This window comes from Mastomys coucha, unplaced genomic scaffold, assembly GCF_008632895.1.
Source record: "Mastomys coucha isolate ucsf_1 unplaced genomic scaffold, UCSF_Mcou_1 pScaffold14, whole genome shotgun sequence".
In the NCBI taxonomy this organism is placed as follows: Eukaryota; Metazoa; Chordata; class Mammalia; order Rodentia; family Muridae; genus Mastomys; species Mastomys coucha.
The window spans coordinates 133,242,807-133,261,044 of NW_022196896.1; the positions used below are offsets into that span (position 1 = coordinate 133,242,807).

An 18,238-nucleotide genomic window follows, 5' to 3' on the forward strand; every position below is an offset into this window, starting at 1 on the left:
GGGGGGGGGGGAGAGGGTAGAAACAGGGTTTGTTTTTTGTTTTTGTTTTTGTTTTTTGGAGGAGTAATGAGGAGAGGAGATATCATTTGAAATGTAAATAAAGAAAATATCTAATAAAAAATATTCAACTGAAACAAAACAAAACAAAACAAATGAGCCTTTCTCCTGGCTGACTAAGGGTCCGAAGCATCTCTACGAAGGCCTATAATGTTGTCCAACATCAGAAGCCTAATTTTTTGTGTTGAATAGTTAGAGATAATATATTGGGAGATAAATTCTTTTCTTTGAAATATTGTGGTGTATTTAAATGGAGAAACATCTCAAATTTAATTTGTATGGTCTACCTTTTAAGTCTCATCATGCTTATATGTATGTATGTGTGTATACAGATGGAGAGATAGATAGATAGATAGATAGATAGATAGATAGATAGATAGATAGATAGATAGAGAGAGATAGATGGATAGGCAGAGAGGGGGGTATATGGGTAGTCCTGTCTCTCTTATGCACAGCCCAGTCTAAGATGTTTTTTTATCCAGATACTGAATTAGAACATCTTATTTTCCTCCAAAGTTCTTTTTATAGGTTACAACATATTTTTCAGGGAGCTCTGTGTAATTCATGACTTTTATTGAGCTAGTGTATGATAAAGGCATTTTACAATTTTGCTAAGAAAATATTTGCCCATTCTTCATTGGAAAAGTGACTTCTTACTCCTTTTAAATAATCAATAATGCCCAAGATAGTATCACTCTTTGCTAGGACTCCATCAGGTCTGTGGTAGGGACATTTGGGAAATCATTTTTATGTGTCTTCCTGCCCCTTGTTATGTGAGAAGTTACTGTTGCATGTGCTGGTCCTTAGAACCACCACCGTTCTAAAAGAATTCCTGTGCTACAAAGATTCTTAAGCCACCTTTCCAAGGATTTTTTTTTTCTAGATTGACAAGGAAATACAAAATTTATATTCTAGGGAATTTTTAAAAATTCCTTTTTGTAGTTCCACGTAACCATTATCTTCCTGTTCTATATACATATTAAAATGTTACATCCCGAAACTTTAAGATAAGCAACCATGATCTTCATTACTCAAGTTCCTTCTGCTTGAGAAATTATCCTAATGCGATAGGCTTTGGTCACCTCTGCTTTGGTTAGTCAGGAGGGGATCATGCGAATGACCAGTAATTATACTTTAAAGATGGTACTTATTATCTGTACTCACCCTCATAAAATGAAAATTATTTCACTAAAATTTTGCTAACTACAGCTAAATATGTTAGATGGGGTGGGTTGGTTAGAAAAGCATGATCTAGCTTAACAGCATCAAATTTCCAATAAAGCCCATAAAACTTTACTTACTTGATAAAAATGGATGCGCGTTCATGAACGGCTTATTTTATCTACTTTAGTTCTACTTGTGAGGTATCTTTCTGCTCCCCTTCCCATGTTCCACGGATGACCTCACTGCCTTTGCTGGGAGCATAGAAGGTGCCATGGGCACTTTTATTATCCCAAGGGATGTGGCAGCCCCTGGCCACATGCTAGCTTTGTCTCCGATTGTCCCTGTTACATTTGTGTCTTTTCGAATATTACCCTTTTACCCTCTACTGAAGAATTACCATCATCACTCAGACAAAAGAATAATAAAATATTATTTTTATTATCTTATAAAAAAGATTAATGAAAATGATATTTTAACCCTAAGGCCACTCTTAACCACTGAGCCATTGCTCCAGCCCTCCTAAGGCCACTCTTTAGTAATCATTTTATCCCACCTTCTAAATAAGAAATCCTGAAACTAAATCCTCAATCTCAATGTCTCCTTTGCTCCTACCAGTCTCCTCCATGAAAATGGTCTTTGCCAAACCCAGGAGCAGAGGGGATGCCCAGTGGTTCTCCCATGTCATCTGGTCTCTGCCAAACCCAGGAGCAGAGGGGATGCTCAGTGGTTCTCCCGTATCATCTGGTCTCTGTGGTTCTCTAGTGTTCTCTCCTGAGCTTCCTTCCCTGGCTAGCCTCTTAGCCTTCCTCCTGGCCCTTTCTGTGTCTACCCATAAGCATTTCCAGTTTGTGGTCCTGAGACTGTGGTTTATTGACATGAACTCCCTGGAATCCCGTTCCATCTCTTGGGTGCCCAGCATCCACTCTGCCATGTAGACCTCGCCTCTTGGGAACTTGCTGCTGAAAAGGTTAACAACAGCTCACTCAAGCTTGGCCCGGAACAGGAAGGAAGCAAGTGGAGGTCAGCAGGGGCTTCTCATCTATTCATTCTCCATTTTGTACTTCTGGTTTGTCCAATCCATCCCAAAATAGAAGGAAGACTCTCCTATTGTGACCATATCAACGCTTACCACCCTCCTCCCTTGTCCCAGTGGCTCAAGTACTCTGCCTGAGAACTCGTGTCTCACCTTAATACCTGTCTTATCTTAAAACACATCCCCACCCCCCAGCACATCACCTTCTCGTCCTTGCTTTCCCATGTGTGCCTGCAAACTACCCTCATTCTCCAGTGTTATGCCCAGCCTCTTACTGACTATTTTTCTCATTAATGTCAGTGGAAGCTAAGCTCCAAGAGGGCCAGGCCTTTCTGTTTTATTGGTGACATATCCTGAGATTGTGGAATACTGGGGAACAAATGATACTTGTATACTCCTTCTTTAAGTGAACAAATAAAGCCTCTATGATCAGTTTTTAAAACAAGAAGGGATAAGGTATCCTCACGTTTCTGTTATCAGCTACATTTAAATCTACCTTTCCAAGTAGCAGCAGCATTTGTGTATTACGGCGGAGAGCCAATGCAGTGTTATTTAAAAGCTGCCAAAGGAAGTAGGCTAAGTGCTTGTGTTTTCAGCAAGGAGTCATCAGTGGTGGTATGAGGACAAGGATGTGGCAGTCTGGTCCTGGTTCTCTGGGCTCTGTGGACTGATGTGCCTTTAGATAGACAGGTGTTCTTCATTTGTTTTCATCTGTGTTAAGACTGTCCCTGTTCTGGTGTGTCTGTACACCCGAACAAGTGATGCTTCTGAGAGAAGACACTTTGGGGCTGTGCAGAGGATGGCCCCAGTCTCTGACCTATTCTGGTTTTAAAAAATCCATCCTTTTCACAGTGGATTGCATTTCTTGGTCACCAGGAAGGGCACTTGGAAATAAGAAAGGACAGCTCCCTTTCTGGCTTTCCAGTAATTAGTACAATCTCTTACTACTTTGATGGCTCCTATCATGCCCCATCTACATGTAATAGATCTCATGCTGTACGCAATTCTGTTTTTGTAAAAATGGAAATTTCTTGGTTTTAACAAAGGAAAATCAGCATAATTGCTATTTTAGCTTAATATTCTTCAGCAGCTAGAATTGCAGAAATCCATTCACAGTAGTTTATTCCAAGAGGGCCCTTTGTACTCCATGTTCCTTCTCTCATGGCAGGTTTGATGTCTGAGGGCTGTGAATGTTTGGGGTCAAAGTTGTGTCTTTGTGTCCTCTTTCCAGTGCTTTGAGGAATTCAGAGACAGGTAGGACAGGACAGTAAGGCCTCTCCTTCACCCTTTCAACAGGTCTTCCTGTAGTGTCACCTTTAGACGGACACATGGCAACCCTGAATAAAGGTTAGCCCAAACAGGGAGCGTGAATACGGAGTGGGAAGCCTGTGTGTCAGTGACTACAGAGTCCCTGAGACTTGGAGATCCCATTTGTCTCATGTTAGGACAAACAGGTACAGGTAATTTCCAGTTTATGCAAACATTTGGGTTTTTTTTGGTTGTTCTTCTTTGTCCTTGCAAAAAGATCTTGGCTCTTCTATTCACTTAGACTTCACAAGGCATGTGGCTCATATTACTTTAGAGGGTCAGAGACAGACTTCTGAACTTGAATTGAATTCAAACTAAAGCAGAGATTATTTTCATGGCTGTGTTAAATCCTCCCAACCAGCGAGGGATACAATGTCAATGTTAGTTGTTATTGTCAGTATTCATTCAGAAAGCAACCCTACAAAGTAGCCACCCTGGATCAGTCATTGTGTGAATGGCTGCCAGAGTCACAGTAGTAACAAGTTAGATGTGAAGATTCTCCCTCTAGCCAAGAGAGGCAGGGGAGAGAAGATGATTTTTGGGAAATGGTGACAATGTCTGAGACCAGTTCCCTCGAGAAATAATTTAGAGCAGGGAAACTTTTTCTCCAGATTTACATTTCTAAATATCCAATTATAAGAAACATGGTCTTGGCAAAAATGTTATTTTTACAGAGGAAAAAAAATCCTACACTAACTTGGTCATAGGCTTCTTTTATTTTAGAGTCAGTGATGAAAATCATTCCAGAATTTACAGGTCACTTTCCCCCAAAAGAGAGTTGACCATCAAGCATTCAGCATTCAAAACTCAGTGTAGAAGTGTCTGGAATCAATGCATCATTATTCCATGCTCTTCTTTCTTCTTTGTAATGTCTTTTGCTTCAGTCTTAATGTGACAACCTTCCCCCAATCATCCAGGCTTTGCCTCTCCCTTGGCTCTAACAAGGAGACAAATATGGTGCCTGTCAAAGATCAGACACATAAAAGCCTGGGTTAATATTAAAAATTTCATTCCAAACTTTAACGTAATCCAGGGTGCTAAAATATTACAGAAAGTACTATTAATTGGCATTTCCTGCATATGGCACATTATCCACCAATAGAGGTATCTAGGGTGATGGAAATAGATTCAACTTGCTTGGGTTTGGTCTCTGAAACAGTGGTGTGAAACTTTCTCACACAGTGCACACAATGTGTGCAAGTCATGAGACAAAGAGGGGAGGAAGTCGTGTTTGTATGCTTGTTTCTTCTCTTACACATCCCTTTGCTTACTATAATAAGGTAAAAGATCCCTTTTTACTAAATATAGTAGAAGCATATTTTGTAACTAAGTACTTTAAATTTTTAAATATCAGACCCTCTGGCTTGTTTAAGACTTAGTTTCTATTTGTTTGTTTTTTAAGAGCTGTCCCCTGGGGGCAGCTGTGGTTTGAACCCTGGGGCCTGGAGACAAGCACTTGCTTATGTAAATCTGAGCTATGTCTAGCCATTGGATAAGGGCAATTCTTGGTTTTCTCTATTTGTCCTTCAAGTTGTTTCCAGCTCAGGAATTATCTAAGACAGTTTTCTTCTGTTCAGCATATGTATGGGATTTTGAAGTATTTGTTCTAATTTCACCAAGTGCTGTGACTCTAATATCACCCAGCCTTGCCTAGTAATTCATGCAATGCAATCACTCTAGGTTATGAATTTACAGTCACAAATAAGCTTCCTTTCTAGCCTATTGAGCACCTCACAAGAAGAACTCTAGGTTATTGCACCCAAATTCATTTACAATCACCAACAAAGGGCCAGTTGTGTGTCAGGCTAGGTATTGGTTACACAGAAGCAAAACAGATTTGAGCTCACATCCTCTAACAAAATAAGTGGATATCAAATGAATAATTATTTAATTTGTAATTAGAGTAGGTTGCCTGGGTTGAGGTTATTCATGACTGTCTTAGTTAGGGTTTTACTGCTGTGAACAGACACCATGACCAAGACAACTCTATGAGGACAACATTTAATTGGGGCTGGCTTACAGGATCAGAGGTTCAATTATCACCAAGGCAGGAACATGGCAACATCCAGGCAGGCATGGTGCAGGAGGAGCTGAGAGTTCTACATCTGCATCTGAAGGCTGCTAGCAGAATACTGGCTTCCAGGCACCTAGGATGAGGGTCTTTAAACCCACACCCACAGTGACACACCTACTCCAACAAGGCCACACCTACTCTATCAAGGCCATACCTCCTAAAAGTGCCACCTCCTGGCCCAAGCATATACAAACCATGACAATGACCCAGGAGGATAGATTAGTGTGGGTTAGAAGTGAAGTTTGAAGCAGCAGAGGCTCCTCTTCAAGGTATCAGTCTGCAGAGGAGAAAGAGTGAACTCCCCTGGGGAGGGAAGAGTGTGGGCTCTATTGTTTCTGTTTCTGTTTCCTTTGCATAATACACAAAACTGGATTGTATTTAAATTCTGGCTAGTTACTTGATGTGATAGTCTCAAGATCCTGAAGACCCAAATATTGAGCCCATGCAAAAAATAGTGAGGAGATTATTTTGAAGAGAATACTCCCTGAATTGCAGTGGAAAGGGGAGAGGGAACCGGCCATGAAAACATGCAGCAGCAGAAGACAGTTCCTGTCCACTGGTTTCTGTTTCCCCAGTTGGTAGCACACAGGACCAACTGCCTAGAGCAGAGCCAGGAGGTGAGTGGAGGATTTTGTGCAGTCAGCATTATGCATGATTATCGCCTACCCCACCTTCAAGAATGTAGTTATGGAAAGCACTTGGGAGCAGCTTGACTGAGTTGACCTAAGTTTCCCGTTGCCATAGCTAGAGCAACAAAAAAGTCAGAGAGTCAAAGGAGCTTGAGCACAGTTACTTGCAATAGGGTGTCAAAGAATGGCAAGTAGACCATTAAGTTAGAAGAGGGAGTGGGCTCCTGGTGAGAGGGAACCAAGGCAGGGAAATAAATAGCCTGGAAAACCCACTGATTGGGCTGTAGAACAGCTGGAGCTCCTGAGCAGGCAGAGGATGGAGAGGAGCTGCGGCTATCAGCTGGACTTCGGTTGTAGGAAGTGTGGGGCAAAGCAGTCCCAGTGTGGTCCACCGTGTATAGCCACTGGAGAGACGAGGTTGGTGATTCCAGTAGTGGGGTTCTGCACGTGGACAGGAAGCAGGTGGCCTCTGAGCTTACCTGGGTCGGCTATTGGAAACAGAGAAACTCCAGGATGTGGGAGCCACAGTCTTCCCCCCTTGACATGGTCCAGTTGGTGAGAGTGAGATTGGGGATGGTTCCAGGAAGATGGGAATCTGGAGGTTTGGGAGGGGATGAGGGAAGCAGGGTGAGAAGAAGACTCTTGCCTGCCATGTAGGTGACCAGAGAAGAAGGCCTCTTGCACAGGGCTGTGGGGAGCATGTCACAGCAGTCAGAAGATAGTAGAGCTAGGAGATGAGGAAACACAGATCCAGAGAATGGGAAGCGGAGTTGGAGGCTTGCGGGCTTGAGGTAGAAGTGTGAGAGCCGGGAAAGGGAAGGGAAGTGTAGGGTTAAGTAAGGCACATGCCTTCCAAGTTAGTAAGAGGGTATCGGAGGGAACATTCCATGAGCCTGGTGTGTGTGTGTGTGTGTGTGTGTGTGTGTGTTCTGTCTGTGTGTGTGAGAGTGTGAATGTGTGTCTGTGTGTGTATGTCTGTGTGCATTCATTTGTGTGGGTATGTATGTCTGTGTGTTTGTGTCTGTGTGTATGTCTCTGTGTCTGCCTCTGTGTGTATGTGTGTGTGTGTGTGTGTGTGTGTGTTGTGTCTGTGTGTGTGAGAGTGTGAATATGTGTCTGTGTGTGTATGTCTGTGTGCATACATTTGTGTGGGTATGTGTGTCTGTGTGTTTGTGTCTGTGTGTATGTCTCTGTGTCTGCCTCTGTGTGTGTGTGTGTGTGTGTGTGTGTCTGTGTGTGTGGGGAGAAGGTGCTGGACTCTATGTCCCCACTTACTGGCTTGGCTGTGGAGATATATAAAACTCAGTCATCATCTTGTGGCTATGTGGCTTTTCCCATTACTTATCTCTGAAAAATAAGTGAGCTTTCTTCTGTGTCCTTTTAAAAAATTTGTCAATGCCTATTCATTTTCTTCTCTATGACGCGAGATATGGTGGTGGTGTGTGTCTGTGATAGCCATCACCAGCTCTGACACATCATTTTATAAATTGCCACTATCCTCAGTGGTTTCGATGACCATTTGTTTTAGTTTATAATGTTTCAGTTAACATCATTTACATATTTCTGAATTTCCAGTTCTTCAATGAGAGTTTTTTCAAGCCATGTTCTTTACTTTCTGAAGGGTCAAAGCCTGTGAAAATCCTTCCAGGTCAACCTGTATGTCCTACTCCTGGGTGCCGAGGAATCGGCCATATCCGTGGCCCACGTTATGCAGGACACCACAGGTAAAGATTTTTATTTTTATTTTTTTACTTAAATCATTTTAGGGATGAATGAGAACCTGTCATAGATGAGTCTCAGCCTTCTGGTCTACTACACCCTTTCTCCTCTGCTGAGGTGCTGAGACCCTTCCTTAACCAGCCCTTCTATCTGCTCTCTTCTGACTTTGAATGGCCTTGGGCTGTGGAGGCATTTCTAATGCCCCCTTGAAGCCTCTGAGCCTCTGTTGTGTAGGGTTTCCCTCAAGCGCCCCCTCTCCGATGTCTTCCCCTGCCTGTGTCTCTGCTTCTTCTGAACCCTCCCCAAACCTGCTGAGTCTTTTTTGTAGAAAATCTCAGAAACACTTTGCTTCCCCCCCCATTTTCTGTTTACTTTAAATTCTTTTTTTTTCTCCTTTTATTCATTTGCCAAATAGATGATTTTTGTTAAGGAATATGAAATGAAATTGAAATTATTTTCCATGTCTTAGGTATTCAGAAGAATACAAAGTACATGGCACTTACAAAAGAAATATAATTGAATAAACGCATGAGCCTTTGCTATTGTTCCTGTCCCCATTAGTTTGTAAAGTTATTCATAGATGAGTTATTCATATTAATGACCTAGTAAAAGAACATAAATTAAAACTGAAAAGAACTGATATTAAATTTGCCTAATATTAAATTGGCCTATACTCGTGTGTGTGTGTGTGTGTGTGTGTGTGTGTGTGTGTGTGTGTGTGTGTGTAGACTGAGCTGTAAATTCCAATCTGGTATTTACTAGCCCCAAGATTCTGCTTCATTTTAAATTTATTAAAATTAGATAGTTTGAAAATATCTTCTCCCATCATAGGCACATAGCCATGTTTCAAGTGCTGAGTTACGCCACCACAGACATACTCCGTTTGACATATTCAAGGGAGTCTCACTGTATTAGTCAGGGTTCTCTAGAGTCAAAGAACTTATGAGTAGTATCTATATAGTAATGGAATTTGTTGATGACTTACAACTCCCCAACAATGGTCAGCAGCAGCTGTGAATGGAAGTCCAAGGATCTAGCAGTTGCTCAGTCCCACAAGGCAAGCAGGTAGAGAGAATCTTCCTTCTTCCAATGTCCTTATGTAGGTCTTGAGCAGAAGGTGTGGCCCAGACTAAAGGTGTGTGACACCACGCCTGGATCTGGGACTTACTTTATCCTAGATGACCTTGAATTTAGAGATCTTCTTGCCTTAGTCTCCTGGGATTCATAGCCACTATGCCTCAAGCTCTCCATGCCAAGATCCAGGTCAGAAACTTGTATCTCCCAGCCTCCAGCTTAGGATCACAGGTGAGCCTTGCAATTCTGAATTGTAGTTCATTCCAGATATAGTCAAGTTGACAACAAGGAATAGCCACTACACTCACACAGTATTCTGCCTTCGTTGTGATTTTTGGAGTGACAGTTTTTTCCTTTAGAACAATTTAAATCATTGACTTCCAATGTACCTAAGTCATAATTTTGCAGCCAGTCCTTTCCACAGAGCTCTCTGATGGTGCCTTGTTGTGGAGCTGAGGTGCTTGAACATTCTTGCAGTTCCATGCCCAGCAGTATCCCCCATGTTTTCCTCTTCTTTCAAGCTGCCTTGCCAGCATCACTGTGTGATGTCACTGGCTCAGCTTTCCTGGCTGGATTCTGAAGAGGCCAGAGTCCATGGGTATGCTTCCCTGTAATGGAAGGTTCTCTAAACTCTTTACTGACCCAGTATGTTTGAAACAGAGCCTGCTTGCTGCTTTTAATGGTATGGTCCAGTCATTAATATGAGAGTGTTTGATGTGTTTATCTACAGAATAGTCTTCATGCGTTTGGTTCCATGACCTAGAATATAAAGCAACAATGAATAAAGCATAGAGAGAAAAACAAAACATAACAAAACAAACAAACAAAATACCATAAATAGAGCCGTGAGATGTTACCTCACCTCCAAAACCCACAAATGCTAGGGGCTGCTCTGGGGGTGCTGCCATTTGGCTGAGTAACAGCTCTTATCCAACTGTGGGCCTGGCTGTGATAAAGTGGGCCTTGAATAAGTAATGTCAAGGTGTACAAGAGCTTCCCAACACCAGGGATTCAGAAATGAAAGCAGACAAGAATAAATAGCCATAATTAACCAAATTAGCCATTATTTTTAACTTTAGAAAAGAAGAAAAGTTGAAGAATTAGACTTCTTACACTTGCATGCTTACTAAGGATCTACAAGGCTTGTAAGTAAATCCATAATGTAAATAAAAATCTAAACTTATGTGCAAGCAGAAAGCCTGGAGTCTTACCTCCACTAACCGTGCTTTGGACTGATAAATGAGATCACGCTGCCAGTGGAGTTGTGTAGCCTAGAGGAAGGCGGTCACTGGAGAGTAGGGAGCTTGGGCAACGTGGGAAGCTCTAGCCATAGTGAATAGCCATACCCTGGCTTTAATCGTTTAATCAATTTGCTGCCTGTGTAGCCTGAGAAAATATTTAAATTTACTTGTAATTACCTGAAGAAGGGTGGAGTGTTCTCTCCAGTGTCTGGATTTTGCTTCCATGTTCTTTGTTTTAATGTGGCCTACGCCTTACATAACTCTAAATGTTTAGAAGTGCCATTCTTCACTTCCTGTACGTGATGGCGTCTGTCCAGTTATACACACATATCCACGTGGTCCAGGCACAAGCCTGTTAGAAATGCGCCATCTTACACCCAAAGAGATCATCATGAATGGTGTTCCTATAATCAAAAGGAAGGAAAGAAGCAGGTGAGGGCTTTATACCTCCCATTCATTCACACTTAGATGATATACTCCAGAGCTAACCATAGCTTGAATTGTTCCTGACAAATTTAAAGGATAAAAACCTTATATATTATAAACAAAAATGCTTATCCCTCTTGGCATAGATTTACTTTTTGAACCTCAAAGGCGTCATTTTAAAATGTTTTCCCAAAGATTGTTAGGCAATTTTTATAATCAAAGAGAAAGGAAATAAAACCAAAAACAGACCCCCCAACCAGCTGCACTCAGGGAGGGCAGGTATCTACGTATCAGTCTATTTGCTGTGAGACATCATGACCCAGGCAACCTGTAAAAGGAAGTGTTTAATTTGGGCTTACAGTTGCAGAGGGTTACCGTCCATGATGGTGAAGCATGCTAATAGGAACAGTTGAGAGCTCACTTATGCATCACAGGTAGCAGGCTCAGAGAGAGAGAGAGAGAGAGAGAGAGAGAGAGAGAGAGAGAGAGACAGACAGACAGACAGACAGACAGACAGACAGACAGAGACACAGAGACATAGAAATAGATAGAGACAGAGAGAGACAGATAGAGACAGAGAAAGACAGAGAGAGACAGAGAGAGACAGAGAGAGACAGAAAGAGACAGAGAAACAGAGAGACAGAGACACAGACAGACAGACATTGGGAACAGTATCAATCTTTCTTTTTATTAGATGTTTTCTTTATTTATATATCATACAATATCTCTTTTCCCAGGTTCCCCTCCAAAATAAAATAAAATAAAATAAAATAAAATAAAATAAAAAACAAAAACAAAAACAATCCCCTGTTCCCACCCCTCCCCCTCCTTCCCACCCCACCCTCTCCTGCTTACTGGCCTGGCATTCCCCTACACTGGGGCCTAGAACCTTCACAGGACCAAGGGCCTCTCCTCCCTTTGATGACCAACTTGGCCACCCTTTGCTATACATATGCTGCTGGAGCCATGAGTTCCCCATGTGTGCTCTTTGGTTGGTGGTTTAGTCCCTTGGGAGCTCTGAGGGTACTAGGTAGTTCATATTGTTGTTCGTCCTAAGGGGCTGCAAGCCCTTCAGCTCCTTGAGTCCTTTCTCTAGCTCCTTCATTGGGGATCCTGTACTCAATCCAATGGATGTCTGTGAACCTCTACTTTTGTATTAGTGGGGTACTGTCAGAGCCTCTCAGGAGACAGCTCTATCAGGCTCCTGTCAGCCAGCACTTGCCTGCATCCACAATAGTGTCTGGATTTGATGATTGAATATGGGAAGAATTCCCAGGTGGAGCAGTCTCTGGATTGTCCTTCCTTCAGTTTCTGCTCCATAGTTTGTCTCTGTAACTCCTTCCATGGGTATTTTGTTCCCCCTTTTAAGAAGGATAGAAGTATTCACACTTTGGTCTTTTTTTTTCTTGAGTTTCTTGTAGTGTGTGGATTGTACTTTGAAGAGGCTCCAACATGTAATAAGAACACATGCTCCACTATGTTCATAGCAGCCTTATTTATAATAGCCAGAAACTGGAAACAACCCAGACATTCCTCCACAGAGGAATGGATACAGAAAATGTGGTACATCTACACAATGGAGTACTACTCAGCTATTAAAAACAATGAATTTATGAAATTCTTGGGGAAATGGATGCACCTGGAGAATATCATCCTGAGTGAGGTAACCCAATCACAAAAGAACACACATGGTATGCACTCTCTGATAAGTTGTTATTATCCCAGAAGATCAGAATACACAAAGTACAGTATCAATCTTTTAAACCTCAAAGCCCACCCCTAGTGACACACCTCTCCAGGCCACACCTCCTAATCTTTTATAGACAGTTCCACCTACTGGGAACCAAGTATTCAGACACATGAGCCTAAGGGGCCCATTCTCACTTAAACTACCATGACCTGTCTAGAGCACCTCCTGTTCCTGCCTCCAAGGTCTGGGGAGCTGAGAAGTCTCCCCAGTCTTCTGCTAGGACAGTGGTGGCCTGCCTCTGTGTCTGTGGGAGTCTCCCAGGCTGTAAGGGGCACAGAATTAGTGAGTATTGCTTTACCTCACTGTGTCAGCAGTCTAGTTCTCATGCTGAAGGGATGGTATTTTGAAAGGAAGCAAAAGTCTTCTTAAAACAAGCTGTCAGTGTCTCATTTTGTTCATCTGATGAGAGCATTGACATCAAGTCAGCACTGAAGACTTAGGAAAATGCTCTACCCTGTTAACAGATCATGCAGAGAGAACCTACAGGCCCTGTCTACACAGATTTCAGTCAGCTTTATTTTCATTTTTGTTAAAATATTCAAGGGGTTAACAACAATATTCAAGGCTGTTTGAAATTTATGTAGAATATGCATAAGCCATTATTTGGAAGAAACTGCATCAGCTCCTATCTGTGAGAAAATGGGACTTTTGGCACACAATTATTGTGCAATTTACATTTTATTTGAATGAATTTGCATACTGGATAGGATGAAGTAGTTGTATCTGTTAACATAGAAATATTTAAAGATAGCCATCTTGGGGCTAAAAAATTAAAACTTAACTTTTGAGCCAAGATCCAGGATGAACTAGAAGTTGTGTTCTTTCTAAATAAATAGAACAGTATCAGAGACTTGATCTAGCATCCTGTCACAAAAGAGTACAAAGGTAGTTTACTTGGGAATGAATAATTACATTCTTAACACAGAGAACCTGGCAGCCCTATGGCATGGGGCTTCTGGTCCTTTGCATGTGTGTGGGATGCAGGGCATCCATGACTAGCATGTTGCACAAACAAACACAGGGTGATACCTGCTGCTCTAAAGTGTGGGGTTTCATATCTGTAAGCTAATTTTGAGTGTTCTTTATGCACTTAAATCACAGGTTAGCCTTGAAATGGAGTTTACATGGAGACAGAGTGCCAGCTCAAAACTTAGGATGAAATCACTTCAGATAGGGAGTATGTGTGTGAGTGTGTGAGTGTGTGTGTGTGTATGTGTGTGTGTGTGAGAGAGAGAGAGTGAGAGAGAGAGAGAGAGAGAGAGAGAGAGAGGTTTGCTTCCTCTCACATATATCAGGCAAATGATGGTCTTTCTCTGTGTTTACTCCTGAAAGTAGGGTCTCAGAAAGCTCAGAATGTGTTTTTATGTATGCTGCAGGCTGGCAAATGGGCTCTGGAAGGATGACAAGATGCTAACCAGACACACTATGGGAGTCTCCCTATGTCAACTTCAGCTCTGCCCCAAGAGTCCCTTTCACTTCCTCCTGTGTCCTGAGGCCTCTGCTCCTGCACCCTGATGACTCACAGAATACTCTCTTCTGTCCTCCACATGTTGCTGACCTTCCTTCTCTGCCATGTCTCTTCTCTCATGACTTTCCTGTATACATCTCTATACTTTCACTCTCTAAACAGTTTGGTAAGGAGAAAAATAAGAAATCATTTTGAAGGGACGTGGATAAATTCACATTCTCTCTTTCTCACATTTTCGTCCTGCTTCTAAACTGTTTTATCACTCATGATAACCGACCTAATTGTTTATGATTATGCTCCGACCTCTTTGTAGCTATGTTAACTCTCCACAGTAGACCTTTCTTTCTAGAGATAAAAAGGAAAACATCTTCTGAAATATCTTTGCTATTTAATTTGTCTCTGTAAATTGCAATAATTTACGATGGCTGACTGAACTGGAGTCTCAAAGCATGACCTTGAGTCCATTGGCACAGCCTTTCTTGATTCAAAGCCACCTTCAGTTAAAGCTTTCTCATGCCAAGAGAAGGACTCAGTGCTGTGTAGCCATGTTTGTCTGATTTTCCTGTCACTCTGCAGCTATTGTCCTTGACTCTGTGTTACTGTGTAGTAAAATTGTACTGAGTAGTATTTAAAAATAAACTTGTCAATTTAATTCCCCACCCTGACAGGCCAGTGTAAAAGAAAACTTGACTTTAAGGGATACTTTCAATTCTCAGAATGACATGATTAATTACCCAATTTTGTAAAAGCATTGATAAAGCAACAAAAAGGTCAGCTGTGTATCCTAATATTGCTTCTATCTATTTCTGTAAGATTCTTAAAGGCTAATTTATAAGTTGAACTTCATGAAATGTGGAATAATTATACAGGAGTTCAATGTTTCCAATTCTTTAATAATGAGAATTGCATGGGAAGTGCTTAGTTCTATAGCAACTAGTGCATTGTGTCTAGGAGCACTGAATTCTAACACATTCTCAAGATTTTATTAAGCATGTCACACCAAGTTGCATGAAGTTCCAGCTACAGGAATCATATACTTAGTGGTATGAAAGCACACATAGTATTGGCTTCTATGTGTAAAAAATGTTCTACATGAATTCAGGAGATTAAAATGTCCTTTAAAACCAAAATCACAATAACACATCACTACAGGAAATGTGCTTTCTCAAAATTAAAAAATAGCAACTATAGATTAGTGTAGCTCTCATCCTGGCTTGGAGGTGCTTCTCATACCCCAAGCTGGTGACTAATACAGAGGCTCACAACTGAAGGATGGAAAGAAATAACTGGAAAATGGAAAATGTATATCAGACACAAATATCTATTATCCCAAGTTCTGGGAATATCGTGGAAACACAGGAAGAAAAAATGTGAGAAGTGAGCCAGAGGTGTGGATGTGACAGAGCCAGCATAGTAATGAACTCGCTGCAACTGTGGCTAATGTATAAGACCCACGTAAGACTGGCCATCTACACTTACCAGGGAAGAGGGGAGGGCTTATAAGACCTCACCCCTCCCTGAGGGACTATGGCCAGTTAATGGTGGCTGGGGGAAATATGGGTAACCACTAATAGGTTGCTCATGTTCTACTTCATAACCTCCTACTAGTTAGTGTTCTATACAAAATCCTACTTGAACTCAGTAAGTCACAACACACAATAAAGTCATGGAAGTAAAGGGAAGTGTGTTGGGAAGGAGAAAGTTTCCAGCACTAGGAGGATGAATCTTGGTACTAGTGGTAAAAAGTACAAAGAATTATCATGTGGCATGTATGAAATGATGAAAGAATGTTTAAAAAATAGAATTAATATACATATATGATATATCATATTATATATAAAATATTAAATTTGATGTTCATGGTTAATATTAGAATTTTCACATCAGAGGCAAAATTAAATATTTGTAGAGAGCACAATAAGTATTTAAAAATAACTCTAAAGAGCAAGCAATGTGCAAAGACTCAATGGGTGAAGCTGCTTGCTGTGTAGGACCACATTCAATCCTTAGAACCCACAGAGAGATGAAGGAAAGAACTGACCACACAAGGTCTCCTTTTCCTGTCTGACATACATGCCCATCACACACATCGTGCATGCACATAAAAAAATAATACACACTTTTGGTTAGATAAAAATAACCTTGGAGAACCCAAATACTAATGTATGTGCCTTAAATGGATTTAGTTTTTCCTGGCTTCTAGTCATTATATGTGTGCACATGATTTTATTCCCCAATGTCTGAAGAGTATCAGACAGAATACTTAATTTTTAGCTTTGTTACTATTTTTTTAATACAGTGCTTTCTTACATTGTCAAACATTCCTCAACATACAATGGCACTTTATGGTTTTGGGTGCATAAAGTATTGTGATTACTGTCTTCGCATTGTGAATTTTCTATCAGTTAGAAATGACTACTTTGTCCTGTTTCATATTGATAGTGCCAAACTTATTTTATATCCAGCTGTTCAAAAATACTTGCCAGGTAAGGAAATAGGTTGATTAATACGGAGCTGTGTTTGTTGCCTATGGAAAAGTCAGTGTGTGATATTCACATGATGCAGGGCTGGGCAGACATGTGGAGACAGACTCCTGGAGGTTGCTTCTTAAGTGAGTCTGCCCAGGGAGGTTAACTGAATATAGCATGTCATTCTTTCTTCTTTTCTTCCCTTCTTCTCTCTCTTCCCTTAATCCACATCCTGTCTTTTAGAAGGACAGATAATTCTGAGAAGGGAGCAGGCAGAAGCAACACTGGTAATCTTCCTAGAGCCAGAGTTCTCTTCTGCCTGTTTTACGGTGCGTGCTGGAGACCTGCAGGGGTCTCAGACACGGTCTCCTCTACAGGGTGTGCTGGAGACCTGCAGGGGTCTCAGACACAGTCTCCTCAGTTTTGATCATTTGTTTTTTGTTTTGTGTCAAGGTCTTTTTGAAATTCAACTGTGGTGTCTGAATATCCTATATTACATCTTTAAGTCTCAGAAAACACCTTTTATCTATGAAGGAAATTGATTGGAAATAAATATTTAAACCTAAACATTCATCTCTCAGATTTTTTTTCTGCATTGCATCTTCTCAGCTTTGAGTATTTATTATCGTGGGGCAGAGTTCTCCACTAGCATGTGTGCATGTGTGTGTGTGTGTATGTACATGGGTGTAAGAGTGTTTGTGCATGTAAATGTGTATGTTTGTGTGTACATGCATGCATGGTGCATGGGTGTGAGAGTTTATGTGCATGTTAGTATATGCACAGATGTGTGTGTGCATGTGTGTGAGAATTGTATGTGGAAGTGTGAGTATGACTGTGTGGTTATGTGTGAGAGTATATGTGCATGTGAGTGTGTGTTTATGTTTGTGTGTGCATCATTTATAAATGCATATGGGTGAGAGTATGTGTAGACATAAATGCATGTGCATATGTATATGTTCATGTATGTGTGTGTGTGCTCATGTATGTGAGAGTATATGTGCATGAGTGTGTGTGTATACATGTGTGTGAGAGTGTATATTCATGTGAGTTAGTGTGTGCACACATATGTTTGTGCATGTATTGTGAGTCTTGTGTGTGTTCACACATGTATTTGGCAATATGTACATGTGAGTATGTGTATGGATATGTGTGAGTATAGGAGTGTGTGTGTGTGTGTGTGTGCATGTGTGTGTGACTTTAATTATGTCCTACTGTTTGCATGTGGTTTTGATTACATACACCAGTTATCCTGCTCTTAGATTTCTTTAGGATAAGATCTTCATCCAGATGATATCACACCTTTCCACACAATTTCAGTGTTCTCTTGGGTTCTTACCTCTGGCATCCTCATCATATGACACTGGATCCTTTGTTGCAGCCCCTATAGTCTCTCTTTGCCTTTGTTGATTTCATTTCCCTGGAGCAACTCAAAATCACTTGGTGGCATATTCTTGGGAGTTGGAGAATCTTGTGTACCTCTGGGGTTTCTTCATGGAGTGAGTGTGTTAGACCCCAGCAAGCTTCCTAACCTTCACTCTGACCAGCTATCTCACTACTTGTTCACAAGACTAAGTAGATCTATTTTCATCTAGTTATTAGGATTGTATTTCAAAGGCAATATGACTCACTGTAAACAGATAAACATGATTTTAAAAAACCCATACTTTAGTTAATCTTAACAACATATAAATGTCCCTGGAATGAAAAGTATCCTTATTCTTTTTTCAAAAGTGGTACAATTTCAAATCAGCTTATCCTGTAAGTCATAACAAGTTAGCTAATCCTTTTAATTCCAGAATTAATTCTTATCATTTAGGGACATGTCCA

General features: G+C 41.1%; 1 protein-coding gene across 3 annotated transcripts in view; it reads left to right on the forward strand.

The window, feature by feature from the left end:
* The window catches only part of L3mbtl4 (L3MBTL histone methyl-lysine binding protein 4), a 472,751-nt gene that overhangs the window by 270,665 nt on the left and 183,848 nt on the right, over window positions 1–18,238 (forward strand). For all 3 annotated transcript variants that reach the window (XM_031368651.1, XM_031368654.1, XM_031368653.1), the window contains one exon: window positions 7,887–7,989. In XM_031368651.1, coding sequence (XP_031224511.1) covers window positions 7,887–7,989 — 103 coding nt within the window. The remainder of the gene's footprint in view (window positions 1–7,886; window positions 7,990–18,238) is intronic.